At 37.3% G+C, this 27,734-nt stretch overlaps 3 protein-coding genes across 3 annotated transcripts in view; 1 reads left to right on the forward strand and 2 right to left on the reverse strand.

Moving 5' to 3' along the window:
* Nucleotides 1-1,884: 1,884 nt before the first annotated feature.
* LOC120780277 lies at nucleotides 1,885-3,888 on the reverse strand. Its single transcript, XM_040112580.1, has 4 exons — nucleotides 3,414-3,888; nucleotides 2,545-2,670; nucleotides 2,215-2,460; nucleotides 1,885-2,036 (listed from the first exon to the last, which is right to left on the reverse strand). The coding sequence occupies exons 1-4, from the start codon at nucleotides 3,886-3,888 to the stop codon at nucleotides 1,885-1,887; spliced, it is 999 nt and encodes a 332-aa protein (XP_039968514.1).
* A 10,521-nt stretch (nucleotides 3,889-14,409) lies between these two features.
* LOC120766447 (golgin subfamily A member 7) lies at nucleotides 14,410-15,923 on the forward strand. The gene is made up of 4 exons (XM_040091955.1): nucleotides 14,410-14,515; nucleotides 14,600-14,729; nucleotides 14,807-14,959; nucleotides 15,020-15,923. The coding sequence occupies exons 1-4, from the start codon at nucleotides 14,448-14,450 to the stop codon at nucleotides 15,158-15,160; spliced, it is 492 nt and encodes a 163-aa protein (XP_039947889.1). The 5' UTR covers nucleotides 14,410-14,447; the 3' UTR covers nucleotides 15,161-15,923.
* Nucleotides 15,924-20,580: 4,657 nt separating this feature from the next.
* The window catches only part of LOC120768318 (cGMP-specific 3',5'-cyclic phosphodiesterase), a 96,865-nt gene continuing 89,711 nt past the window's right edge, over nucleotides 20,581-27,734 (reverse strand). The window contains exons 4-15 of the mRNA XM_040094961.1: nucleotides 27,370-27,637; nucleotides 26,875-27,120; nucleotides 25,185-25,450; nucleotides 24,975-25,070; nucleotides 24,620-24,910; nucleotides 24,288-24,531; nucleotides 24,137-24,228; nucleotides 23,756-24,079; nucleotides 23,384-23,537; nucleotides 23,168-23,327; nucleotides 22,887-23,107; nucleotides 20,581-22,819 (exon numbers count right to left, since the gene is read on the reverse strand). Coding sequence (XP_039950895.1) covers nucleotides 22,422-22,819; nucleotides 22,887-23,107; nucleotides 23,168-23,327; nucleotides 23,384-23,537; nucleotides 23,756-24,079; nucleotides 24,137-24,228; nucleotides 24,288-24,531; nucleotides 24,620-24,910; nucleotides 24,975-25,070; nucleotides 25,185-25,450; nucleotides 26,875-27,120; nucleotides 27,370-27,637 — 2,760 coding nt within the window. The 3' untranslated portion in view covers nucleotides 20,581-22,421. The remainder of the gene's footprint in view (nucleotides 22,820-22,886; nucleotides 23,108-23,167; nucleotides 23,328-23,383; nucleotides 23,538-23,755; nucleotides 24,080-24,136; nucleotides 24,229-24,287; nucleotides 24,532-24,619; nucleotides 24,911-24,974; nucleotides 25,071-25,184; nucleotides 25,451-26,874; nucleotides 27,121-27,369; nucleotides 27,638-27,734) is intronic.

The raw sequence follows: 27,734 nt of genomic DNA on the forward strand, positions 1-27,734 counted from the left end.
GAGGTCCATGAGGGAAAAACGACTCTCACTTACAGAGGATTCTGTTTCTCACTAATAGAGGTTTCGGGAGCTTAAAATTACGGGTCCTGGCTATTACTCTCACTTATAGAGTTTTCTTACTAATCCAGTTCTCACTTACCCAGGTTTGACTGTATATTGAGATATCCACAACTTTTATTATTTTAGTACATTCAATTGGATAAATTTTATATCGCATCTACAGCGAAGTTGTTTGACATGTGGATCAAGGGAACGAGGGCTAGAAGAGGAAATAAGAGTTATTATTTGAAGAGGGATGTATAAAACTTTTTCGTTATATTTCGAGCTTTTCGAACCGTGAAATAAAAAATCCGTACTCAATGCTTACGTTTTGAGATATCGAACTGAACTTTTACCCACGACTTTCCCTCCAAACCGCCGATACCGGACCACTATATCATATAACTCTCAAACAAACTGAGCAATCAGAATCAAATTTTTACATGGATAACATTTTATTTAACATGATATCTTCATGAAACTTTGCATGGAATATTTTCCGAGGACATGACACAATCGCCGAGCATATTGTTCAGATCGAACCGTTATATCGTATAGCTAAATGAAAATTGTTTTGCTTGTAAAAGGTATATAAGGGTATTCATGACATAATAAAACATTAATCTTTTTTTTCACTGTATTTTAATTTACTTGAAATTACACAGACAAATGTAAAGTTGCGTTAGAACTTTTAACAAACTTACTGTTATAAATAATTTACTACTTAAAATTACTTAATAATTTGCTATTTATTTTTAATAGTGATGAAAAATAATATTTAAAATATTTAAATTTAAATATAAATTATTTAAGCAAATATAAGAAATATTATCAGAAATTTGTGAATGCGAAAAAAACAATATTGAACCTCAAAGATAACATGGCTTTCGAAATACATACAATACATCTCAATAAAAGAGTTCAATAAGGAAATGTTAACAATTAAGATATAACAGGTTTTGATAATATCGGTGGTATATAACATCAACTTAGAGTATTTTTAGTGTTAGCAGTTGCATAGTTAGTTATTTTTTTATTTGAACATGCGCGTAATTCAAGTCTTCTCTCTGCTTTTCTCCGGAAAAGTTACGGCCGATTCCTTCAAACGGACTTAACTCAGTTTAGCCATTTTTGATTTTACATTTCCTTATCAAGACTAATTTAAGTCAAGGTTGAGCAAACTTCTTAGTTGCCTTATTCTCAACTTCCTACAGTATTTAACAAAGAACTTTCAAATTAAACTCTCAGGTAAAATTTCTAGGGTGTGCTCACAATCATCCGAAGACGAAAAAACAGAAAAGTCAGTTATCTTTCTTTGCTAAAGTTCATATAAAGTTAGATTATAGAGGTTTGAAGCAATCAAAAACGAAAGTTTAATATAAAATATCTGGTAATTTAATCGCTACTAAGCTTCAGTAGTCTCGATGGAGAAATCGGCTCTTAATAATAAAGTGAGAGGAACCATGATTCAGAAAAATAAAATTATAGAAATTTTGAAAAAGACCAAAATTACACAAAAAGTGGCGTCAATATTATGAATATATTTTAACATAATAATTTTAAATCCATATACCTCATATAACTAAATATATATTTAAAACTAAAATCTGGATATAGTATATAGACACATACTCTCTACTGCAAAAGCGGTTAAACCGATTTATACTATACAAAAGACTTCAGCTTAATCTGACTTCCCACATCTATTGAATAAATATGAATAACAAATAACTAATAGCAACTTGTCTACCCTAGATTTCCGGTTACCTGTGCATAAAATCGATAGTAGCGCACATAATATCTTCGCCAAATGTTCAACAAATACCGCCAGCACATCATTTTGAGCTATTTCAGCCGCTTACTGATGGTGTCTAAATAATTGCCGCCATTATACGCCTTACTTGTGGCCCAATCTTTTCCGTTAACTTCATGAATACCGCCACCAGCGCCGCTATAATAGGAGCCAGGAAAGCTACTGCCAATGAATGAGGAATAATCTGTCCGCGTGTGTCGTCATCAGAGTGAACCGTTTATGTGCAAGCAAAATAAAAAGCAAGGCAAGATAAAAAGAGAACCATAATTGACAATTGTCAGTTTTTATGCAAGCATATGTTCATAAATATCGGTGTACATTGTTCGAGTTGTTCGACCCAGTTCAGTCGATTCGCCACTTACCAGCCGGATCGGAGTCGTAAACGTGCGAATGCGATTGCACCAAATGCGGATGTATTTTACACAAGGTCTTGAATTTTAGATAGTGTATCAACCAGCCCATGCCGCCCACCAACAGCACATTCAGCCCAAGAACGCCTAGCAGCAAAGTCACAACGCTCATTTTAAGGTGGGCGATTTTCAACAGAATGATGAGTGGCAGTATGACGAGCCATTTGCGGCGCTTGCGGTCATGGCGTGAACGCCCATCTTTGCGTTAATAAATTACGGAAACATAGAACTATATTTAAAGCGCATTTGTTATATGAAAATTAAGTGGACTGAACGGCTTACCAACTTCGGAGTCCAAAATGCGCGCACCTGTTTCGCTAGATAACTTCACTTGTACAGCATGATTGCGGCTAAAGGTCTCGGCTGCACGTTTGAGAAACTTCGCAATGCGCACAAACTCACTATCACCTGAAATATAATCGTAGATGTGGATAAATGCACGAATACAAATAACTTAAACTAACCAAACCAAACCAAATAATTGATTATTCAAAGCGGAGCTATTAAGTTCAAATATTGCCATTTACATATATTCCTAGTCTAACAAGGTGTATTTAGCGACTGTGGAAAATTTTGAAATATTCTCCATGCTGCACTTGTCTGAACCGATTTTATTCATTATATTTGATCCATTTAGGATAAGTTGGTGTCTCGCATTGGCAATGCTACTCTTTACCCATTTGGCGACCCAACGGTATAAGATACTTAAAAGGTATCGGTAGGGAGTTGAAATTCACATTAAGCTTAGGCATCTTAAAGGATGAGTACTTTTCATGGACTTCGTAACAGAATTCATTTGGTATCGCAAAGGACCAAAACTGGCCTATGCGTGGATCATTACCCTATCTGACTAACCTAACCTAACCTTTACGAAAACTCATGGTTCATCAACGGATAGTTATGCTGTTAGTCTACAACAACTAACTCGATAGATGTATACTTTAATATGTTTTAACAACCAAATATCCAGTTTGAAAGCTATTTAGAACTTTTATATGCGTCGTAAATGTTAATAAATCTGATAACTGCAGTCATAACTCTTAGAAACTTCTACGTATGTATATACTATGTATATACTATGTATATACATATGTATATACTATAGGTATATGTACACGCTCTACCAGTCGCTCTAACACGTTTTTGCATACCTTGTAAACTCCGAGCATCTTCGAAAACCATGATATCAGCCGGTTCACCTAACTGTATGACGCGTACGCGACGTTGATCCTCCGCCAATGCACGACTGTACTCATTGGGGAAGTAGCCAAGCTTGTTGGTAGCCAACATCCAAATTATTTTCGAAGCCCTGTATTTAATACAGGAAAGCAAGCTTCGTCTCTCGAAGCAAAGGCGCTGATTACGATCCAAGTATTCATCACTGTGCGGCATTACGTTGTCTTTTGTGCTCCCATTGTAAGCCACAGCCTTGGCATAGGTAGGCAATGGATTAGTCCCACCCTGAGGTATAACATTATGCAATATATCCTTTGCATTTGGACCAAAATGTTTACCGTTGATTTCATTGTTAGATTCAGATATTATTTCCACATGGTCACTGGCACTGAGCAGAAGTGCTCGTATTATCAACAACAATGGAAAGGCGAATCTAGATGACATTGACATTATTCTAAGTCTTCGTGCACATACACATATACACAAATATCACAAAAATCACCGAATACTACAAGGGCACAATTTCGGTGTCTTCGCACTTCACACGCGATATGATAAGCTGCTACAACAACTGTTCGTTTCGTAGATTTGTTTGCTTTGCGAACTCGAACTTGGCCACCAGTCTAGTCCATACACGGCGATCAAATGCCAATCTCGACACTGAACAATTCCTTTTATCACAACCAATAGACAACTAACTATGAGACAAATGCAACTCGCTTGAGATTACCATACGCACCGGAACCGGTATCTCAGGAGCCACCAATAAATGCCTTCGGCTAATTCCAATTGGTCGTTCCCGCTGAGTGCATTGTTGCTGAAAAACCGCATTGTTTCTTGCATCGAAACAATACTAACACCATCATCGTAAGGAGTGAAGACAAAACAATATAGCGTCAGTATGTGGATAAAACTATGTTTGTGTCCACTCCATTCAATTGCAACTTCGCTTCTAACTGGGTCAGTGAGTAAAGCGTGCAAGCGGGCACCGGTATGCGCATAAACGACGCTGTCTGGCTCACCAATCAAAAGATCATAAAATCCTATCGCCGCGTTGCACAGCATCAACTTAGCCGATGTTAAAGATGCGTAATGCGCAAATGAAATCACATTTGAGCTCAAATAATCGCACAGTGTGTCTGAAGAGCACCTGAAGTTTTGAATATTCACTAATACCATTCCTGAATACCATCTTCGAAGCTTTAATTTTAATGTGAATCGAAATACAGATTACACAGAATACGAAGAAAGCCGCAAGTCCTAAGATTGTAAGTGAAATGGTATATAAATAATCTGAGCCGTCTAAACAATTGCCCTCTCATTTAATTCTGTGGAAAAGATATACAGACTGCTTTAGCTAAAGATGGGACAATATGTTGTCGATGCCTTGTGTATGGTCAGATTAATATTGACTTTAAACTTTATGTATGTTATTTATCAAAAAAGACCGTAGCCGCACTGATATTAACAGAAATCTAAAGTAATTGATATCAGCAGTGCTTAAAAATTAAAAAGTAATCATAATTAGACTCATAGCCCAATCAATGGCGGCATTAACGAAAAGGAAATTGATTTTCGACTTGTACATTCTAAAAGACAGCTATTGTCAACTCAGTCGAATCGGGCTCGTACACGAAACGTGGATTCACTGGTACACCCTAAAGACCACAAAACAGTCCTAACATTAGACTTCACCCGGCCCACCTGCTCCGAAAAAGACTGTCATATCGGATGGAGAGATGGCAGCCACCGTTTATTGATGTACTATAAAAGGTCGACTACCCCGATACAACCTAGGAACCCACTTGATTTCTGTACTATCTGTGATAACGCTTTGCACAATGTGATTGAATTCAAAAATGTATCCCCTACAGATAGATTTGAAAATAACTCTTCGAGGTATTAAGCAAGTTATAGGCGTGCAATTCATTAAGAACACTACTTGGGTTAATCTGATGCTGTAAAGAAACTCAATCGGTTCACATTTTTACTTCATTCAGGCACATATGAACATAGGTACATATGTTTTCATACACATCATTTTCACCGAAAGTACTTACGGAGTTGTTCACAGTGACTTGCTCCAACTGACATTCACGAGCAACACTCTCGGTGTGGAACTAAACCGACAGCAAAGCTTGTCAATCGGGGCGAACTTGCATTATGACATTTGCAATGCCACATTCAGCCAGCTAGAGTTTTAATAACAACAATAGGCCCGGGAAAAAGCGAAGTTAATCCAAAGAGACATACATACATATGTACATACATGTGTGTGTAGCTGATCGACTGACGGACTGATTGACTAGCACTAGTGCTACATATTACCAATAAATATACTCTATATGTGGATACATGTGTATGTAAGTACATAAATACATACAATTAACGGACACGGTTGCCGCAAGGAAATGAAAGTAAAATTAGCAAAACCTGATGTGAGCGATATCAAAGAAATAAAAGCAAAAGCGGAGTAGCAATTTTTTCTCGATCGATTATCACAAATTGTGCCAATAGTGCAACCGTTGAAGCTGCAAATGTTCATAAGCGTGGCATGTGTGTAATATTACTAGTGATACGCACGCACACACCGGCGCCCATTGTTATTGTTTACTTCAATATGCATTTGATTTTGTGGCATTGCCTATGCCGGTGCCGGCGTTATTCTCACTTCACTGCAAAGCAACAATCGGCTCACCGTGCTGGCGCCAGCCACCAAGCCACTTCGAATGGTTGTCACTGTGCGCACATTGTTGCTGTTGTTTATGCCTCACGCATGGCAATCGATATACTGTTGCTCGCCACAGACCGAATAACAATGCGCTAATAACATTAATTAACATAAGTGCGAATAGTAAGGATAGCTGCATGTATCGAATGGCCGGTGGTTAAGCTTATTTATTTTGCCTTTTCCATTTTTTACTTTTAACTATTCCAATCAAAGCACTTTCGATTGGTGCTTGGTTAAAGCGATTTTTGCGAAAGTTTTCGGTTTGGCTAAATGGTACCAATATCCTTTGTCATATGCCTGGCTTTGTACGGACATGGGCCCGTACACACATACAACGGTAATTTTCGAGTTATTAGCTGAACAATTAGTGTCATTAGTGCTTGGCAGCTTTCCCATGAATTGTTTTATACAAATATCAATTAAAACTTCTTTATTCGACTAATTTCTTATTTAGCGATGATATAGCTAACCAAGTCATCACCGATTTCTTACTTTGCCTTGGCATGAGATAGCCAGAGGGAAGTCAAGCAGGGTTTGTAGAGTAGCGATCTTGCAACATCTTAAGGAACTTTAGTTATATAAATATAAGGTTACATCTAATGAAGTTATCAGAATAACATAGTCCGCATCTTTCTTTAGTTCCACTTAATGCTTTTATGAACTTATAGAACCAATTGAGTCAATGGAGTCTCATTCCCGACACTTAGACGGCGCTAGTAGAATTAAATTCACATGATTTTTAGTTAGTCCTAACCTTCAAAAGGTGAGTGTATAAATTTGACAGCGGTCGGAATCATTTTGTGAAGAAATGGATAAAAAGGAATTTCGCTTGTTGATAAAATATTGCATTCTGAAGTTTAAAAATACAGTTGAAGAATAAACTTGGCTTGATAACGAGTTTCCGGACATTACCCCATGAAAATCAACCATTAAGGATTGGATTGCTAAGTATAGACGTGATGGAATGAGCACCGAAGATAGCGAACGCAGTGGACGCCCAATCGAGGACAAGCCAATATCCAGTTGCAACAGTTTAAAAATCTATCGTTTTATTTGGAAAAATATCTAAAGTTGAACTGCTTATCGAGCTTCTTCAAGTATTGATTATTTATTAATTAATTTTTCCCAATAAATATTAAATATTTACTGAAGTATGTGGTTATAATGAATCTCGAACTCGAATCTCGACACATAAGGTTTGTAAAAAAAAACGAAAATCAATACTATATATGTTATATATGGGAGTTGGGATGGTATCGACCTGGTTTTATCAATTTACTACCATCATGCCACATACTAAAACAATGGTTCCTAGGTTTCATTAAGGTACCTTACATCACCAATCATATGGAGTAGTCAGTCGGATATTCAGAAATCCTGATTATTAGTTATATGAGGACTAGGTCAAGTTTTCTCCCAATTTTATTTATTTTAGGCACAAAGATATTCTCTTATGAGTAATATTAACATTGTAATTATCATTTATATAACCGAAATATTGGCCGATAGTTAACATAAAGTCAACCGAAAGTTCGAAAATCGTTATATTAGGTATACCGGGCTCAGGAAATAATTGAACCGATTCAACCCATTTCTAATTCACAGAGTTGTTATCGTCAGGAAAGGATTCTCACTGAATTCCGACGTAATCTTCCGATTCCATCGATTTTCTCATTTTATTTCGGTTTTTGTGTGGTCTGCCCAATCCACATAAAGGGAGACTCCACAATCAGCGCCAACTAAATCTTGGAAAATACCCGTGAAAAGATCATTCGTCGATTTTAAAAGGAAAATTAGGAATAATTTTCTGTAATAATGTACATGAGAGAAAGGTTCTGCGAAAGATTTATGGTCCTTTGCGCATTGGCCACGGCGACTATCGCATTCGATGGAACGATGGGCTGTACGAGATATACGACTACTTTGACATATGTACTTAGTTCAGCGAAGCAAGATACAGGGGCTAGGTCATGTCGTGCGTATGGGCGAAAACACTCCAGCTCTGACAGTATTCGACGCAGTACCCACCGCGGAAAGTAGAGGAAGAGGAAGACCTCCACTCCGTTGGAGCGATCAGCTGAAGAAGAAGCTGGCTCCACTTGGTATCTCATATTGGCGCCAAATTGCGAAAAGAAGAAATGACTGCCGCGCTGTTTCAAATTCGGCTATAACCGCGTAAGCGGTCACCAATAAAGCAGAAGGTAGGAGTTCTTATAATATTTTTGTTCGGGAAATTTAATTAAAAGTTTAGGAGACCGCTATAGTTTTTTACCTAACAAAACTCCGCGCAGAGCAGAGCACATACTTTTACATTGTTCTGCAATGGCTCTGCTACGGCTCTGCTACGGCTCCCGACAAAGTGAGAGCGGTAGCTATAGCAGTTATAACATAGCAACAATAATTTTTAAAAAAAATTTCAATCACTGATAAAAATGATGAATTGAAAGATCGTATCCGCGAGCTAGAGCTAAATCGGCCAATTATGTAAACAGCTTCCGCCAAAGTAAAACATTCATCACAGTTCCGTTCCATGTTTTTAAGCTTCAATTCGAAAAAAACGGCATCAGCAAATAATTGAAACACTGAAGATAAAGATAAACTTAAGCTTCATTGTTCATTGCAATAAAAGGTTTTGCAGCGGAAATATGATATTATAAACCATTCCAAACTGTGAGTAAAGTAGCTATGAATCAGAAAGACAGTATGGTAATGAGCACAGGAAGCACATCGTCTAAATCGCGTTGCAAACTCGTCGACAGAAATCCAACGAATCTCTACAGGGATTTTCCACAGATAAGAGAGGTTAGTTCACTTAGCTAATGCGCTTACATCCTTGAAGTGCACGAGACAACACTACACGCTTCGCTGCATTATCATACCCAAAATTAACGTTTACGGAAAACGTTTCGTATGGTCTGACACAGGAAACTGCATCTCTGCTTAGCAATACAACATTTAAAGGTCATCAAGTAGAAATAGAAGATCACACCATGGTGAACCAATTACTTAAAAAGTTGAAGAAAAGATGCAGAAAGTACTGGAAAAATCGAAAGAAGCGCGCAAAAAATGATGACGTGTTTAAATGCTACTACTATGGAAAAGGTGGTCATATTGTACGCAACTGTATTCAGTAAAATAATTGGAGGTTGGAGGTAAACGCAAAGCTGAAGAAGATCAAGCAAATGTCAAATCCAACCAATCGTTAAACTGAAGCGAGCCAGCCGAAAAGGGCAAAGGATGGCTCCCGCAAGCGAATGCCTTGTAACCTCTATTTCACATTATAGCGCATACTGACTGTGAATACCAGCGCAACTGCAGGAGATACTCAAGTCCTCGGAGAGGTGACGTGCCAGATCGTAATTGGAAAGGCAGCTGTCATTCACAATTGTATAATGGTGCCACTCACGTTCGGATATGGTAACAAATACAAAGTTAGACGAGTGATAATACAAAGAGCCAGCAGATTCCATCAAAATCAGAAGCGGTTATTTGAGCAGAAATAGATGGAGACTATGGGACGAACAAGTTGTGGATTGTTTAGGCCTCAGAAAAATCTACACCAAACTCACTTATACTCGTAGACGAAACCCTGGACATGACAGGACAGATAAACGTAATCCAGTAAGAGTATTTAATGAGCTCTAATCCAATGAAACTATATTAGGAACTGTCAAGAGATTGAGCCCGTGATAAATTGGAAAATACATTTTGAAGAAGATTCCATTAACTAAAACGACATATCAAGCGAAACTGGTCCAAGAAACGGGCTAAACAACTCCTGCTTAGATACTCAACCCATTTTGCTAAAGACGATTCTAAACCAGGAAGAACTAAAGTTCGGAAACTTTTTATTAACACAGGTAATGCAAGTCATGTGTAGAAGTTCACGGGAGGATGGGGTTATGTGTAGAAGTTCACGCAAGTGGGGAAAGTTCTCTGATCACCATTCACTTGGGAGTGGCCAGAAACGATTCTTTTACAGCTCAAGCTGCTCATGACTTCCGGTCTTTGACCAAGTATCCTCTAGGTAGCCTAAGATCCGTTTGAAGGCGAGCTAAAGTGAGAAGGCGAAGCATCTCTTCAACAGGGTTGTGCGTTGGGTTTGGGACCCGTCACGTAAAAAAAACACCCCCAATGACAGGAAGCAACAAGCCTCAGACGATAGACCCCCCTTTTGTTGACAACCACGGCAAACGAAATAAGGACTACGAATTAAGGGCATGCACCTGGAATGTCCGGTCCCTTTATTGGGAAGGTGCTGCTGCCCAGCTGGTTGATGTCCTCGTGAAAATAAAGGCTGACATCACCGCCGTCCAAGAAATGCAATGGACGGGATAAGGACAGAGACGAGTAGGTCCTTGTGGCATTAACTACAGTGGCCATATAAAGGAGCGCAAGTCTGGTGTGGGATTCGTGGTGGGAGAGAGACTCCGTCGCTGAGTACTATCATTCACTTCGGTGAATGAACGACTTCGCCGGGGCCCGAAATATGGTTATCTGTAGTACTAGATTCCAGCACAAGAAAATACATCAATCTACCTGGCTGTCTCCGGATCGAAAAGCCACCAACCAGATCGATCACGTTGTAATAGATGGAAGACGCGTCTCCAGTGTTCTAGACGTGCGTACGCTCCGAGGTCCTAACATCGACTCGGACCACTATCTTGTTGAAGCCAAGATTCGCACCCGCCTCTGTGCAGCAAAAAACGCACGTCGACAAACACAAGGAAGGTTCGACGTCGAGAAGGTGCAATCACAACAGACAGCAGAACGGTTTTCTACTCGGCTTGCACTCCTGCTCTCTGAGAACACTCGTCAACAACTCGGTATAAGGGAACTGTGGGACGGCATTTCAAACCCCTTACGTACATCTGCAACCGAAACCATTGGTTTTTGGAAAGTGCAGAAGAACTGCTGGTACGACGAGGAGTGCCGTGTTGCAGCGGAGAGAAAAGAGGGATAGATACCGAGAGTTGAAGAGGGAAGCGAGATGCATTTACAGACAGAAAAAGAAAGAGGCCGAAATGCGTGAGTATGAAGAGCTTGATAAGCTTTCCGACAGGGGTAATGCTCGAAAATTCTACGAAAAAATGCGGCGGCTTACAGAAGGTTTCAAGACCGGAGCATACTCTTGTAGAACTCCCAAAGGTGATCTAGTCACCGATTCCCAGAGCATACTTAAATTATGGAGGGAACACTTCTCCAGCCTGCTAAATAGCAGTGAATGCACAACACCAGGAGAAGGCAAACCCGATTGCCAATCGATGACGATGGAGCAGACGTTCCATTGCCCGATCATGAAGAAGTTCGAGTAGCAATTACCCGCCTGAAGAACAACAAAGCGGCGGGGGCCGATGGATTGCCGGCCGCGCTATTCAAACACGGCGACGAAGAACTGATAAGGAGCATGCATCAGCTTATTTGTAAAATATGGTCGGACGAAAGCATGCCCAACGATGGGAATTTAAGTGTGCTATGCCCAATCCACAAAAAGGGAGACCCCACAATCTGCGCCAACTACCGTGGGATAAGCCTCCTCAACATCGCGTATAAGGTTCTATCGAGCGTATTGTGTGAAAGATTAAAGCCTACCATCAACAAACTGATTGGACGTTATCAGTGTGGCTTTAGACCTGAAATATCAACAACCGACCAGATATTCACCATGCGCCAAATCTTGGAAAAGACTCGTGAAAGGAGAATCGACACACACCACCTCTTCGTCGATTTCAAAGCTGCTTTCGACAGCACGAAAAGGAGCTGCCTTTATGCCGCGATGTCTGAATTTGGTATCCCCGCAAAACTAATACGGCTGTGTAAACTGACGTTGAGCAACACGAAAAGCTCCGTCAGGATCGGGAAGGACCTCTCCGAGCCGTTCGATATCAAACGAGGTTTCAGACAAGGCGACTCCCCATCGTGCGACTTTTGCAACCTGCTTCTGGAGCAAATAGTTCGAGCTGCAGAACTAAATAGAGAAGGTACCATCTTCTATAAGAGTGTACAACTGCTGGCGTATGCCGATGATATTAATATCATTGGCCTCAACACCCGCGCCGTTAGTTCTGCTTTCTCCAGACTGAAGAAGAAGAAGAATGCAAGACCAGTTCGTCAAGCTCCTCGAAGCGTTCCTTTAGCAAATCGTGAAGTTATAAGCCAGACCATATGTGAAATGAGCGAAAGCAGCGTATTCGAACCAATTCACCTGTAATACCGTGAGGAAGAAAGATAGCTGCATGATTTTCTGTGTGGACTATAGAACATTGAATGATGTAACGAAGAAAGACAGTTATCCCCTACCTATGATCGATCGCACATTGGACTTCTTATCAGGCACAAAATGGTTCTCAATACTTGACTTGAAAAGTGGTTATTAACAAGGGAATAATAAACGGGAAGTAGCTTTCCGAACTTTGTAGAATCGGAATCGGACCAAAACAATTAAATTGGGATCGCTGTCCCACGATCAGCATTTATTTTGGATACGTATGCTAGTGGGTATGCAGTAAGGGGCGTTATTTCAGAAGTCAATGACGGTCATGAGAAAGTGGTGGCATATTATAGTCAGCAAGTCAGAGAGAAATTATTGTGTAACTCGAAGGCAATTACTGGCTTTGATGAAGTGCATAATAAAAAAAGTACCATTATGGCCTGCGTTTTCAAGTCAGAAGGACTGTTGGCGCCTTGAATTGAGAGACTCAATGTTACTTTACTTCGCAAAGGTAGTACTATTGGAAATGTGGATGCGATGTCCCGTCTGGTTTGGAGTACAGTTATTGCTCAAAAGCTGAAGCCTAATAGGGCATTATAGATGTGTGATTATTTGCAATAACTTGAGACTGGAAACCGGAGGAACTACGAAAATTTCGGCATGAAGATTCAGATTTGAAATGTTTAATAATGAGAAAATTTGCTATATTTGGAAACACAAAAAGACTTTTTCGACTACCCAATATACATATATTTTGTATTCTAAGAGATATAAAGAATATCCAAACATCTTAATCTCAACTCGAACAGAGGGACAGACGCCTTAAAATCACTTAGCTTCGTTTTGTCGGTCAGTTTTACATATAAATGCGTATGTTGCTTTGCATATCTCGGGATTAAAGAACAAAAAATATTGAGCAATGAAAATCGTTTTGATGTTATAGTCCTACTTTAACATGCGTTAAAACTAATTCTCAAAGCACTATCTTGCATTAGCAGTTTGTGAACAGCATCAATAGTTTTCGGAACAATAACTGATCAACGTCCACGATTGGATTCACCATACCATCGATAAATTCTGGTCTTTAATAATAATTTACTTCCATTTTTTGGACGAAATAAATATGTACATATGTATTTCCAATAATTGTAAGCAACACAAATAGCTCTAGTATGTCTAAATGTTCTGAGAACATGTATGTAAGTATAACATCAGAAATGTCAGACTTTTCTGTTCAGACTGTTCAATCTTTTCTTTGCCAGTTCCTGAAATATGAAAGGCAAATTAGGTACCTTGATCTCTCTACAATTTTTCTTCGCTACATACGACAGTTAAGAACCGGACCTTCCAGGTTTTAAAAAATTGTTTGGGAAAGGACTAGTAGTTGGTTAGAAAATTTTCCAAACATTAGGTCGTCATAATTTAATGAATATGAAAATAAATAAATACATATATAAAGTAATGATTATCATAGATCCATAAATAAACTCGAATTTGAAATGAGAAAACCACTATTTTCATTTAACGCATGTAAAATTTATGTCTTCAACACTAGTGTAGTTGCCGGAATTTATTTCTTACTGTACACATCACAATCAACAGCTGAGCTGCGCTGAACAAGACCTCGTGTACAGTACGAATAGAAATAGGTGCAGGTAAACAATTTTTCTATCGTTGTTATATTTTCCGAAAACTTTCAAATATTTGAGAATTTGTTAAAACTGCAATTGCGGGCACTGAATCATATCATTCTTTAAAGCAGATATTCCTCATTAACATACACACTAAATTTGAGGAATGCGCGATTCCATGTTTTTATCAGTTTTTATGTTACTTATTTCGCAGCTATGCAATGGCAACACTGTAGTTTGACAGTTCACGAATGAAGGACGGAAAACCATTGGAGGACAAATCAGAAAAGTCTACTTGTAAAGTTAAATTTGATGGAAATTTATATGAGGATTTGTTAATTTTATTAGTCAGAAAGTAGTCAAAACTTGTTTTTTCAGCACATAAGTTACAGGTGTGTTTTCAATCAAAATTCAGTGCTGAAAAAACTCAAAAAAAATGTCTTTGCATCGCCCAATAGTTCTAGATATCCCAGAAACAAGCAAGAAAAAGATGAGCCCTACAAAGTGATATTAAAACTTTTAAATAAATATTTTAAGCTTAAACATGATCTTTATATGTCGAAATTATGTTACTTTTCTTTGTTATAGGAAGAAAAAAATGTCGCAAGGTTTAACCTCGCTGCAGGGCGGCTCTAACAAGGTGTTCATACAACGCGATTACAGCGAAGGCACCTCGGTCAAATTCCACACACGACTTCCCAGCGAATTAGAAGGCCTGGTGAGTAAGCTGTTTACGACTTTGTTACTGAAATAAGAAATAATTTTCGTATTACTTTTAACTTTATATGATTGCAGATTGAACGGCAAGTATTTGAGTCGACCATTAATCGGCTAAATGAATTTTTCGCAGAAGCCGAGAAGGGTTCTTGTAGTACATATTGTGAGGGTTGCATCGGATGCATTACCGCTTATCTTGTGTATATGTGTTCGGAAACACACTATGAAAAGGTGAGGCCAAATTAATTTGATTTTTAACCGGAAACGTGTTAACTTGTTATTTTGATGCAGACACTTCGGAAAATATCCAAATTTATTGCTTCCCAAAACGAGCGAATTTACAATCCGAAAGGATTGCAAGTTATCGACCCGACATATCGAGGTTTGCGCGTCATAGAAATATCAGTGTTAGATCGTCCAGGGCGAACGTGACTCCCACTTTCCCATTCGACCGAAGAGTTTTTTATGTGAAAATATTTGGGGTAAGATTTGTGACAACAACAAGGCATCCGAATAATGCTCCGATTATTCACAATTTTATTATTATGTTATAGCAATTTTAGTATCGAAAGCCAAGTCTAATTTAATCATTTTAGTTACTCCTAATTGTAATATATTTATATAAATCAACAGTAATAGATTCAGGCTAATGAACAAAAAGCCATTGAAACACAAAATTCACAAAAATTTTGGCTTCTGAAGTTAACCCACAAAAATAATATTTATAAATATTGTGTGAGTAGATTTGAATTAAGAAAATATTGCATTTTATGCCCTATTTATATTATTTGTACTGAATTTATATACCCAAAATACAAGTCTTTATAAGTAAATTTAACAAGACACGCGATAAGCCTCTGTGTCCAACTAAGGCATAGATGATTGGATTTAGTGAAAATTAAAATGATTACGGCTTTAAAAGTTGTAAGCAGAATTTCACAAACCAACTAGTGTTTCATCTTAAATCAGTTGTGTACTGATATTTACATATACAAACTGTTATAAATTCAGAAAAAATAAAACCTTCAAACGAAAACGTAGTGTGTGTAAGTCACTAATTAAAATTGAACAAAGTAATTAAACAAATTAATGTCTAAGCGTTCGTATTCCAACGCAAAAACAAGAATGCGTGCTACAAAAACTGATAATGTTATTAAAGAAAATACTAATAAAAATATCGAAATTAAAATGTGAATGTGTTGTGTGTTTGTGCCACATTAAACAAAATAAATTTAATCAACAAAAAGCCTACTTACGACATTAAAACGAATTGTTTCATGTGGTTATCCCGTTTGATGATTTGTTTTCATTTAATCCAATACAAATATAAGGAATCTGCCTTTCCAATCGTAAATTTCTGGTAAATTGCGACATTTATTTATCATCACGTCAAATTTGTGAAAAACTAACTGTTCATTGTTTATCAATCAGACATCAGTCATAAATATAGTTCTCGCTTTTTTAATTTGAACGTTTATCAGCTCATGTAAAATACTAAATTATAGAATCACATAAACCATTAATAATTTTCTGATTTGCTTTTGGTTGTGCTACAACTAGTGAATGTTTAGCACATCTGCCGTTATCAGATTTTCCCTTAATTAGTTTCTGAAGTTAGAATATGAGGGGTATAGAAATCATTGAATCCGTTACAATGAAAAAATCTCCGATTCCATAAAGAAATATTCAACGTAATATCATTGCAATTGTCACAATTGATCTCACTAACACAATAAAATATATTCCGTCACCAAAGCATTGAAACCGCAAAATCGGGTATATACGTCGATATCTGTCCGTTTGCGAGTGAAATGCGGAAATTAAAAAAAAAATTGTCAATTGTAAGTATTTATGTAAAAAAATTGATAAACACACAGACAAAAATTAATTTTAAGTACTTGTGAATATAAAGAACGTACCAGACATTGCTTAAGGATTTTCACCAGCCAAATAAATACTTTTGGAGAAGACAAAAAATATAAATTCTGTGGGTCCTCCAATTAAGGACATTAGGGGATGGCAAAAGGTAAGTGAATTAAATTTGTAAAATTGCATTTTTATAACAAAGGAGGTGCTTAACATTTTTGTATGTATGTATTTATTTAAGGGATGAATGAATATTATATACCAAAATGATCGAGTGGGTCCATAAATGTGGGTTTTCACAGAAATGTGGGGGTTGCCGCGCTCATTGCTTAATTTTGATCCCGGCTGTTTTAAGGCCCTCATAACATCTCGGGGATAAAATTTATAGTGTTTGGCGTACTTAGTTATTAATTTATCGCACTTAAAGTAGTTTTTAACAGTACCGTTATCATCCGATTTTCATCCACCGTGTGTTTGTAATTGAACTGCTCCTAAACGGCTGGAGCGATTTTGATGAAATTTTTTGTGTGTGTTTAAGGGAATTCGAGGATGGTTTAGATTCACAATTTGGTCCACTGGAAAATGTTTTTTAAATTAATTTTTCATTTGTAATTAATTGCTAATTTTGGAATGTTTTACATTGGATCCGATAGAGTGCGCTACCATCGCAGCATCCAATATTCAAACCTTAAATTGGCGTAAACGTGCAATAAACAAAACGAAGCCAAAGTAAAAGGCGACATCTGTAGTCAGATCATACATACCTGCTAACTATTGGCAATTTAAAATTGTAAAAGATCTGGCATAAAAAAATAGCGGCATAACTGAAGTGTTGATAAAAAGGTCTATTAAAATTTTAGATATACAGAAATCTTTTCGAAGCATTGCACAGAGCAATGCAATATTTAAACGGGAACGATGAAGTACATACATATATGTATGCGTACAATTTCAAACTGATCCTTCCTGAAAAATAAGAAAATTGCTAAATATTGGGAATGGTACAATAGAACTGCAATCAAATACACAGTGCAATGAATTAAAACTGGCTCATTTATCACTCGATGAATAATATACCACGGGCACCAGTGGTGGACTTACACTAGGGGCAGTCGGGGCTAGTGCCCAGGGCGGCAAAATTTGGAAAATAGAAAAAAAATGAGCTGTCAGTTGACAGCTGGCAGATGTGAAACATCGAAATTATTTTATAAAAGTAATAGCAGAGAACGTATATTTATAGAGAAGGTTCACGATGTCGAAAATTTAGGAATATTTCAATTTTGGGATATTTACTGTTTTGGATGAGCGTGTTTCACCACTTAACATCAGGGGCGGGAAAATAACAACTGAGCATTTCCAGTGTTAAATGAGAAAAATTATGCTATTTCCGATGTTAAGGAATGTACGCTTCAGATTCGCATATCTACAAAGCGCCAAAGACTCTGCATATAATTTATATACATACATATGTATGTATATTTTCTATATACATATGTATGTATTTTATATCGAAGCACACAAGCATGTACGTAAAATTTGAACTATTTCATGATGAATTCCTTAAAACCTTTTGAAATAATTATGTATGTAATAAAGTCATGTTTATGTTATTAGCAAATATTTCATTAATGTAGGTTTGATAAGATATGTATATATTTACATATATACATACATATGTACATATTTATTTGCAGACCTTTAAAAGATTTGATAACATGTTAAAAGGATGAAGCTGTTCATGTACTTGATCAACATTTCGAGGAGATAATCGAGACTTTGATTATTATTGAAGAAAATATGGAAGAAAATGCAATTACAAGACAATGAGCTAAAGGTTTACGAATTCAATTGGAGCGACTTGAAAGAGCATTTATGCAGATACTTTGGCATTTTTTACTCTCACTATTCCATGCTGTTAGTCAAAGAATGCAGAAAGTTGATTGTATCATTGCTGACGTGATCGACGATTATCGTGGTTTGATCAAAGTTGTTGCTGATACGAGAAAGGAATTCGAAATCTATGAAAAACTGCTTTAAATACTTCAGAGACAAAAGAATATAACACGACAGTTTCTAGAAAAAGAAAGAGAAAATTGCATGCTGATGAATCACGGGATGGAGATGTACAACTGCCAGGTCGTGACCACTTTAGAGTCAACACTATTAATGTCATTCTTGACAATCTAGATTCTGAATTGCGAAAAAGATGTGTCGCATATGAAAAGATTCATGAAAAGTTCTCAGTTATTATTGGATTTGGCAATTTGGAGATTCGTAACCGAGCTAAACGTTTACAAAATGTTTATTCTTCAGATCTTCAGAGATTCTTATTGCACTGAAAAAAGATGGAACAAAATTCACCTTCCGATATTCTGAAACTTTTGCGTGTAAACGACCTTTATACTGAGTTTCCGAACGTAGAAATTGCAAATCGAAAATTTATTACTTTAGCTGTAACAAACTGTAGCGCAGAACGATCGTTTTCTTGTTTGAAAAGAGTTAAAAACTACTTACGTTCTACAATGAGTGCAAATAGACTCAATAGCTTAGCTATTCTATGCTTCGAATCAGATGTACTACAACGTTTAGATTGTGAAGATTTAATCGACTGATTTGCAATTCAAAAAGTCAGACGTGTTTGCCTGTGAAAAAAAATATTGTTATACAATTATTAGTCAAGCTCAGTGCAAACTTTGTAGTTTAAAGAACAAGAACCTATGTTTTTTATATTATACTGAAGTATTATATATATAATAAATTATTTGCAATACGTTAAATATTTTAATTTTTTAAAAACATAATATCATATCTAAATAATTTTGTGTGAAATTTCAGTGACGGGGTGCCATTTTTTCCAGTGCCAAAAGACTGATGCCATAACCTTGCCAGCCGATTTTTTTGTCTTTCCTCGCTTGAGAACCGTTTCTTAATATGCAGTCCACTAGGCAGACAATCGATTGGACTCGATTGATTTCACTGATGCACAGCCCAAATTCAATAGTATTTTTACCCCAAAAACCAATTCTTTCTTAACGCACGAAATGCTTTTTGATTAACTTTTTCGTAAACTAACACAAGTTGTTTCACCAAAAATGCGATTATTCCTTAACTAATACTTATAATCTAACTAATAGAAATCATATATGTAGATGGTATTGGTAGTACTACCTATGTATCAGCCTCAGTAAAACCTGGGCGGGTCCTCTAGTAGTTCTTATAAGAATTGCCCTAAGCAAATTTGGCTGTTGCAGCTTTAGTGGTCTGAAATATAGGTAGATTACCTACTAGAGGGCATGGTCCAGCCCACTTTTTCTGCGATGCCGTATGACCAATTAATTCTATATCTTAATTTGGTGCTTAGTAATGACAGCTTATACGTTTTCGGTTAATGGCGTTTTGTGGGCGTGGCAGTGGTCCGATTACGCCCATCTACGAACTCGTCCGTATTTTTTTACCAAGGAATATATGTACCATGTTTTTTTACGATATTTCTCTATCTTTACTGAAGTTACAGCTTGCACGGACGGCCGGACGTGATCATTTTTGGTTTAGTACTTTATTCAAGTCAATTTTAAATTTTGATAAATTAGCTTTGAAGTTAGCTGCCGTATACTACACAAGGAATTTAGAAACGAAACAACTTTAGCAACAACAACAACTTGAAAACGACAACGGGAAAAGAGCCGATTAAAATTTTTAAGCATTTTGGCCCTTTTTCAATCATTGGTTTTTTATCCACAGCGCACATACATACATATTTGGCGTCCATAATATTTAAGAGCGGGTTTTGCAACAATCTCCAATAAACATAATATGTTCTTGCAGGGAAAAGTTTTTTATTTGACAAAATATCTTTACGATTTATTACCCAAGCCATTGCCATAATCTCCGAAGAAATTGTGCAAATCGAAAAACTATAGTATTTAGCTGCCATACACCCTTATAAGGACAACACTTTAAATAATGTAAAAGTGAGGTAAGACAAATTGCTTTACAATCAAAGTTCTTTATTCTGTCTGTTCTTACAAAGCCTTCCAGTAGCCAATAATTATTTATTTATAAGATATAATAAGACTTTCTACGCTCCTGCGTCATACCAATTTTTATACATTTGCATGAGTTTTAAAGTAAAACTTTTCATTACATTTAGTTTCAGTATTCATAGATAACATTTTGATTTTGATTTTGCCATTGCATGTGCTGCTTGACTTTGTTTCACATTTATGCATTACTTAATTTAGGAATTGACATGCACATTTAGTAAATGAGGTTTCGAAAAATACTTTAAATTAGCTTCACTTAATGTTTTGCGCTTTTCTAATATCAAAACTCCGAATAAAGTTTTGATTACATGTTTTTTCTAGTAGCTTGACCTTCATTCAATTTTAACCGTTAAAACGCTACATTAGTTCTATGGGCTATAAAGTGCTCTGCAGTTACATCAACAGTTAGCTCTCTCAATTTGGAAACTCACTCAAATAATTTTTGTTTGAAATTTTTTTTTAGTTTAAAATGATTTTTCTTTCTGGTTTTTTATTTTTTCGTGTTTATTGTGCACACATTACACGTACATTTAATTATATCTTAAAGGAATTTTTTCACAAAGGTGTTGCCATATTTCACTAATTCATAACAATTAAAGTAACATGCAAATTTACATACACATTTTGTATTTATTCATATTTGAGATTGCATAAATATCATCGTAGTGAGTGTATTGCTATCAAAGTAGTTGCGCATGCGCCGCCAATTGCGAGCTGCAGCACGAAAGTGTGTCTATGCCTCGGCCACAGCCAGCACAATGTACATACAACGTTTCATAAAGCAATGCTTCGCTATTTAATCGCTACCAGTGCGCACTTTCATTGCTGTGAAAGGTGCATATTGCCTAATAACTCTATTATACCTAAAGCTTGTAAAGTTAATGTGAATTTAATTCAAAGTAGTGTAGTTAGTATGTGATACGACTAGAATAAAGACTCACACTGAAGCGAAACTGCTTCCACATCTGCTTATTTGCTTAATGAAAATTTGACTAGCTTACCGTTAAATAAAAAAATACATTCACACACATAAATTTGTATGAGTTCTCTCTGCACAAAGCGGATTCGCTGCTAACATTTATTTAAAATTGAGTTCTAGTAAAGTCACATGTTTTGCGTACATATCTAAGTGCATACAAGTATGTCCTATTAGCTTTTGGTAGTAAATTGGATTGTGAAGCTTAACTTTCTTTCATCTTTTGTATTATCGTGGTTCTAAATACCTTGATATCAGCTGCTTACTTTCGAGCGCTCGGCAGAACGCCGAAAAGCTCCCACGTGGGCTACACTTTTCTTTTTACGCCACGAAAGAGAATTTTTCACGGATCAAAATTGACTAATCAGAATATTTGATTGGTCTATTATACAATTATTCGTAATTGCACTGTTTAATTTCTCAATGGCCTATTGTATTATCCAATTCAAAATTGTAAGTGCAAATGCGTAATTGCAATTATGTACTTGCAACATTTCTTACCACTCTAAATTGGTCTAATAGTATATCTTTGGACTTCATTTTGATTTTTGTTGCAACTTTGTAAATCTTTTTTATTTTCAATTTGCTAAAAAATTTTGATTTTTGGTTAGATTTTTAGTTATCTTTCTCTCAGACGGAATATGCTTGCATTAACCACTCTGTTTATACACAAAAGTGTTGCACCTTTACCGCTATTACCTATTTTACATACATATTTAAGTTTTAACTCCAATTAGACATCGGTCGACCCCCCACCGCCACTGTGCTTATCGGTGGAGGTCACCAAATTCTAATTGGATGGTTTTCGTCACAACAGCGAGCACAACTTGGAGCGCTTCTTCGACTTGTCGGTCGTGCTGACAGTACCTGCCGAAGATGTAGATGACGAAGCGGAAATGTGACCGGGACCCGGCACCATTGGCTGCGAAGGACTCGTTGGGCTTTTGTCATCTAAATCCTCGCTAACATGTGAGTCGAGCAGCTTAAATGAAGATTTCTGCTTAACCCCATCCATGCTGTTGTACAGCGTTTTTGTCAATTTCGAACGTACGGCCTTGCCCAGAGCGCCTGTCTTTTTGATGCTCAGTCGTGTGCTACCGCGATGATGCTCCGGTGTGGAAGCATCGTCGCCATGCAGCTGGTGTGGATGACAATTCAATGTGGTTACGGTGAATTCGATATCTTTTATCTCCTCATCGGCACAACCTGTTTCGGGGAATACTTGAGAAATTTAGAACACGCAACTTAGTTATAAAAGTGTCGTAATTCATACCGGCAAATTCTTCCACTGGCTTATCGATAGTATCGTGATCGATCCAAGTGAGACCCATTTCCACTTTTTCGGCCAAATCTTGCCAATTGCGTCTATTTTCCAGGGTACCCTCATATAGTGGAGTTATCCAGGGGAAAGTGTCGCAAAGCACACGATAGAGCGGCAAACATATCACGTCTATGAAACCCACTTGCATTTTAGGCAACTCATCCTTGCGTTCGCTACAAAATATAAAGTTTATGTCTTCTGTAGAACAACGTAGTCTCCCTCTCTCTACTCACCGGTCCATCATGGCGATTGGTTGCGTATTTAGTTGCAGCTTCTCAAGGTCACCTTGATCAAAGAACTCATCCGCTACCAGCTTGGCTAGACGATGTTGTACCTCCCAAGGTTTTGCAATGGCGCTCACATCGCAGGCGGTCATCATCATGCCGCAGAGTACTGAAACATATATTAGTGGTTATTGTGGAACCATAAACGTAATGTTTGACACTTACACTCTTTCTTCTCCTCACTCTGCCAATCGAATTCGCCGTTTTCGACGAGCTCCAGAAAGGCATTGCGTTTTTTGAAATACATTGCCAGATCGGTTGAAAGTATGGCGTTTTCCACGGTACTCATAACTGAACGGTAATCTTCGGGTGACAGAGCCTGGAGGAAAATAAGGATGATGAGAAAACTTTGCTTCCAATTGTTAAGAATGTTTTTGGCTTATATAACAATCAATTAGACTATTATTACCATTGGAATGAATAGAGTTAAAAATCATTTGATCAAAAAGTTTCATACGAAACATTTAATGTTTTCAGCCCATATTTTTTCAATCTGGAATATATGAGAAGATATGAGATAACTGTTTGAAATCCCACCTGAAATATATTATTTCCCTCCGAATTCAAAATCATTACGCACTGGTCAAAGTGATGATGCTCCATTGTGCTAGTCGTGTATAGTATAGCCAGTGGTGACTCTGTTTTGGTTTGGAATGCATTATTTGTACCACGATGATCCAAATCATGACATAAGCAGGCTACCAAAAGACCCAATATCTCTAAATCAGTCATAAAACGTTCCATTTTACCAGTCTTTAGCATTGCGAACATTGTTTGGGCCACATTGAGGGCGTGACGCCAATTGTGATACTTCACGGGACGGTAATTCTTGCGCACACTCAGCACCCAACGGCAAAGAACCTAAAAAGAGAAGACATATCAGTAGTGTTCTAGTATCCTGAAGCTATGAAGACTTACTTCATAGGGTATTTGGAACTTTGAGACTAGATTACATTGCAGAAACATGCACAAGACGGCACGACAAGTGTCATCATCACATAGATTAAAGTCTGCCAAAAGTTAAACGTTCTAAGAGGTACCAAAAATTTCCACAAATGTAAAAACTCACCAATAAACTTGAAACTATATAAATCATATTTTTCGGCCGATTCAATTTTGTCGTTGACCAGCTTCTGTGTTTGCTCCGCGCTAGCGGTCGCATGATAAGACAAACATTCTAAAGCAACCTTCTGCTTCGCCATTAATTTGCAAGCGTTCTCGTACATTTGCGTGTTGTGTATGCCCAGACCGCAAAAAATGGCAAACGCCTCAAAAATGGAAACATCTGAGTCGGTGAAGGGCAAACCCGTGCTCTGGATCAGAATTGAGAAGGACACAAATTAATATTATACCATGTCTATTTTCAATTGCATAAAACTTTCAAAAGTACCGTTAAAGTACCTTATTAATCAACTGCGCCACACCAATCACCGTCTTCTGCGCATTCGCGATCGGCATGCACAAGATCGCCTTTGTCGCGTCAATCTCATTCTCTGTTCGTATTTGATTATGCTCACGCACCCACTCATGGACATCACTGATATTCACGGTCTGTCCGGTGGTTGCAACAAATTGCGCAATCTGCGCCAGAGTGGAGTTGCACAGATCATTGACAGAGGGGCGGGAAATATTGGCCGACTGGTTGGAGGCGCCCAGCTCAAAGAGAACTGTAAAGCGCGTGCGGGACATTTGCTATGGAATAGTGGAAGACGAGCTAAGTATTGGAGAAAAGTATTGTAATAAGTTTAATACTTACTTTGTCATCTCTTTCATTATCGTCCACGTCCTTGATGGCGCGGTTGAGACGAGTTTGTAGTTGACTAGGTTTCTCAATAATTTTCTCCAAATGACTCTGCCAAAAAGTAGAAAAAAGAATTAATTTGTTGCCTTCTTCTTTCAAATGCATTAATTATATACATACATATATGGTATATGGTTTGGTTTACATGTAACCATTCCTACCTACCGCCTCACAACAGTCCAAATCCAGCAAAAACACAGCGCATCTCTCGCATTTCAGCAGCTCTCGTGCTTCTGTCATAATTTTTGTCACTAAGCATTCCAAGTTATTTTGCTCCTCAAATATATTTCGCGCCAAACTTAAGAGTATTTGGTTGCGTCGATATTCCTGGACGGACATTTCAAATAGTTGTGCGTTTTGTATGCCTATGCCGCAAAAGGTTAAGTAACGTCGGAAAATCTCGACGTCGTGCTCGTCAAATTCCATGGAACCTGCAAGAGAGTCGAAAATTTAATGCTAATTCATTATCTCAATTTAAGGAGTTTCAAAAAATTGATTCTACAAATTCTACAACACCGCTAGAATATTGTCCTAAATTTTCAAGTTGACCCGAGTAATAGTTTCGGAGATATAGGCTTGGGAACTTGTGCGCTCGAGACTAGCTTGGCTAAGTGCGCCGTCTTTAAACGCGTTTTTCTCGAAACTGTGTTTTTGAAGTCGGTTGGCAAGTTTTTTCGAGAACTACTCAACCGACCTTTATGAAATTTTACACAGGTCTTTGAGATACAATTGTTTTCGATTAAAAACAATTAAAAAAAAAATTGTTGCGAAACTTTCACTGAAATTTCCATTTTTTTCCTTCGTCCAAGTTCTAAATTAAGGTTTTACCAAAACACGTATTATTCACTTTAGATGATTTTATGAGAAAAAAATTTTCAAAAAGACTTTTTTTGCCCGAGGAAGCCCATGGAACCCCTTAAGCAGTGAAATTTTCCTTGTCTTTAGTGAATAGTTAAAAATTAAATGATATTTGAATTGCAGCAAAATTGAAAAAAATTGTTTGACCTAGCGCTGATATACTATAAGAAACTAAAAATCATCCTGCTGCCAGGAATTTCTTGGAAAAGTAGGAGAAAGTTTATTAATTTTCTTCTACCACCATCTTATAATTTAGCATAGCTGGTAAATATAAAACCTTTTAGAAGTGACTTGATGGTGATTTAAATTTGGAATATTTTCCACTGCTATAACTTATAGATGTAACTCTTAACATTTCCTCTATTTCAAGCTATAGTTGACGAATCACTGTATGGTGAATATCTTCACGAATTTTTGCATAGATTATTATCCAAGGCATAGGCACAAATCCGAAAAAACTGTTCAGATCAGACCACTCTAGCCGATAGCTGCCATACACACTGACGGATCAAAATCAACTTCTTGAATGAAAAACTTTTTTTATTTCTGAATGTGGAGAATATGTTCCGTGTAAGCGAAGTCAACCTTTTTTCCTGTTTAATAAACATTTATTGCAGATTCGAAAGTTCCATTCGTAATAGAAATCTTTTTACACTAAAATGGGTGACGGAAAATTTTCACAAACGAATGCGAGCAATACCTATAACCCCTATAGCCATTAAATCGGGAACACCTTTTCTCAGTAGATCAATGAAATTTTAATGATTAAATTGTTTATGGTATTTCCATACGAAATGGCTGATTCAAACTTAATTCAAAACATTTTCCAAGCAATTCATTATGTCCGAAAGCTCAAACTAAATGTAGCAGTAAAACACCATAATTACCATTAGGTAACATGTCGAAAAAATTGTCTTCCTTATTTCAAGGGCATAATAGTAGCATATCCGAACTTTTCAAAGTCTAATATTGCTTGTGTGCAATCTCGGCAACTTACCGTTGGTTTTGTTGATAATCTGTGCCACTCCTATGACGTCTCCTTCGTAATTGCATATTGGCATCGATAATATTGCATTCGTTTTGTAGCCAGTCTTTAAATCAATCTCACAATTAAAACGTGCATCCTTGTATGCTTCCTTTATGTTGATCATCTCTTTTGTTTGCGCCACCATGCCGGCAATGCCCACACCGAAAGGTATTCGTATCTCCTCCAGCTTCGCCTTCTTAACAGCATCCTTGAGCGCTGCAAATGACAAATGAAACCGTTACACAAGAATCAATAGTCAATTGCAAAAATAGCCAAGTAGCAAAAGTCAATTGCAGCATTGCAAACAAGAAAACCGAAAAGTAGAGCGGAGATAAAGCGATTTAATTTTGTGTGCATTGCTGCTGGACTTCATTTGCATGCAACGCTGAATTCTTAGGTTCACACAAATACTGATTCAAAGGTCTCGTAATACCAACGGACTTCGTTTTTGTAATTTGGACTCACCTGTTTTCTGTGTCACATCGAAGAGCTTCGCAACCAGGTATTTATTGTTTGGTGGCCCCTTGGCTAGGAACAATGAGCCACGATCCGCATGGGTAAGCAGTCCTACATTGACGAGGATTTTATGACACAGCACATCAATATCCAATTCATTGGCCACGTCACGAATCAGCTCCATGAATAGTTCACCTTCATCCAATTCCATCAGGTGACGACGACTATCAAATACAGAATTGCCGGAGGACGTGGACAGTGAGCGGGACTGAGGTTTCTGCAAAAGGAAAGAATCGAGATGAAACAATGAGATATGAGAAAATAGAAAATGGAAAACTCAGTGAGCTGTTTTAAGAACAATGTATAAATGTAAG

The sequence above is a fragment of the Bactrocera tryoni genome, chromosome 1 (assembly GCF_016617805.1).
Source record: "Bactrocera tryoni isolate S06 chromosome 1, CSIRO_BtryS06_freeze2, whole genome shotgun sequence".
NCBI lineage: Eukaryota > Metazoa > Arthropoda > Insecta > Diptera > Tephritidae > Bactrocera > Bactrocera tryoni.

What these genes read in the sequence shown, in the direction of transcription:
- LOC120780277 (XM_040112580.1), bottom strand. Translation starts at nt 3,888, where the DNA reads ATGTCAATGTCATCTAGATTCGCCTTTCCATTGTTGTTGATAATACGA. An exon ending in AGATGCTCGGAGTTTACAAG is followed by an intron (nt 2,671 to 3,413) that starts GTATGCAAAAAC and finishes ATTATATTTCAG; the next exon opens with GTGATAGTGAGTTTGTGCGC. An exon ending in CATTTTGGACTCCGAAGTTG is followed by an intron (nt 2,461 to 2,544) that starts GTAAGCCGTTCA and finishes ATTAACGCAAAG; the next exon opens with ATGGGCGTTCACGCCATGAC.
- LOC120766447 (XM_040091955.1), top strand. Translation starts at nt 14,448, where the DNA reads ATGTCTTTGCATCGCCCAATAGTTCTAGATATCCCAGAAACAAGCAAG. An exon ending in AAAAAGATGAGCCCTACAAA is followed by an intron (nt 14,516 to 14,599) that starts GTGATATTAAAA and finishes TCTTTGTTATAG; the next exon opens with GAAGAAAAAAATGTCGCAAG. An exon ending in CGGAAACACACTATGAAAAG is followed by an intron (nt 14,960 to 15,019) that starts GTGAGGCCAAAT and finishes ATTTTGATGCAG; the next exon opens with ACACTTCGGAAAATATCCAA.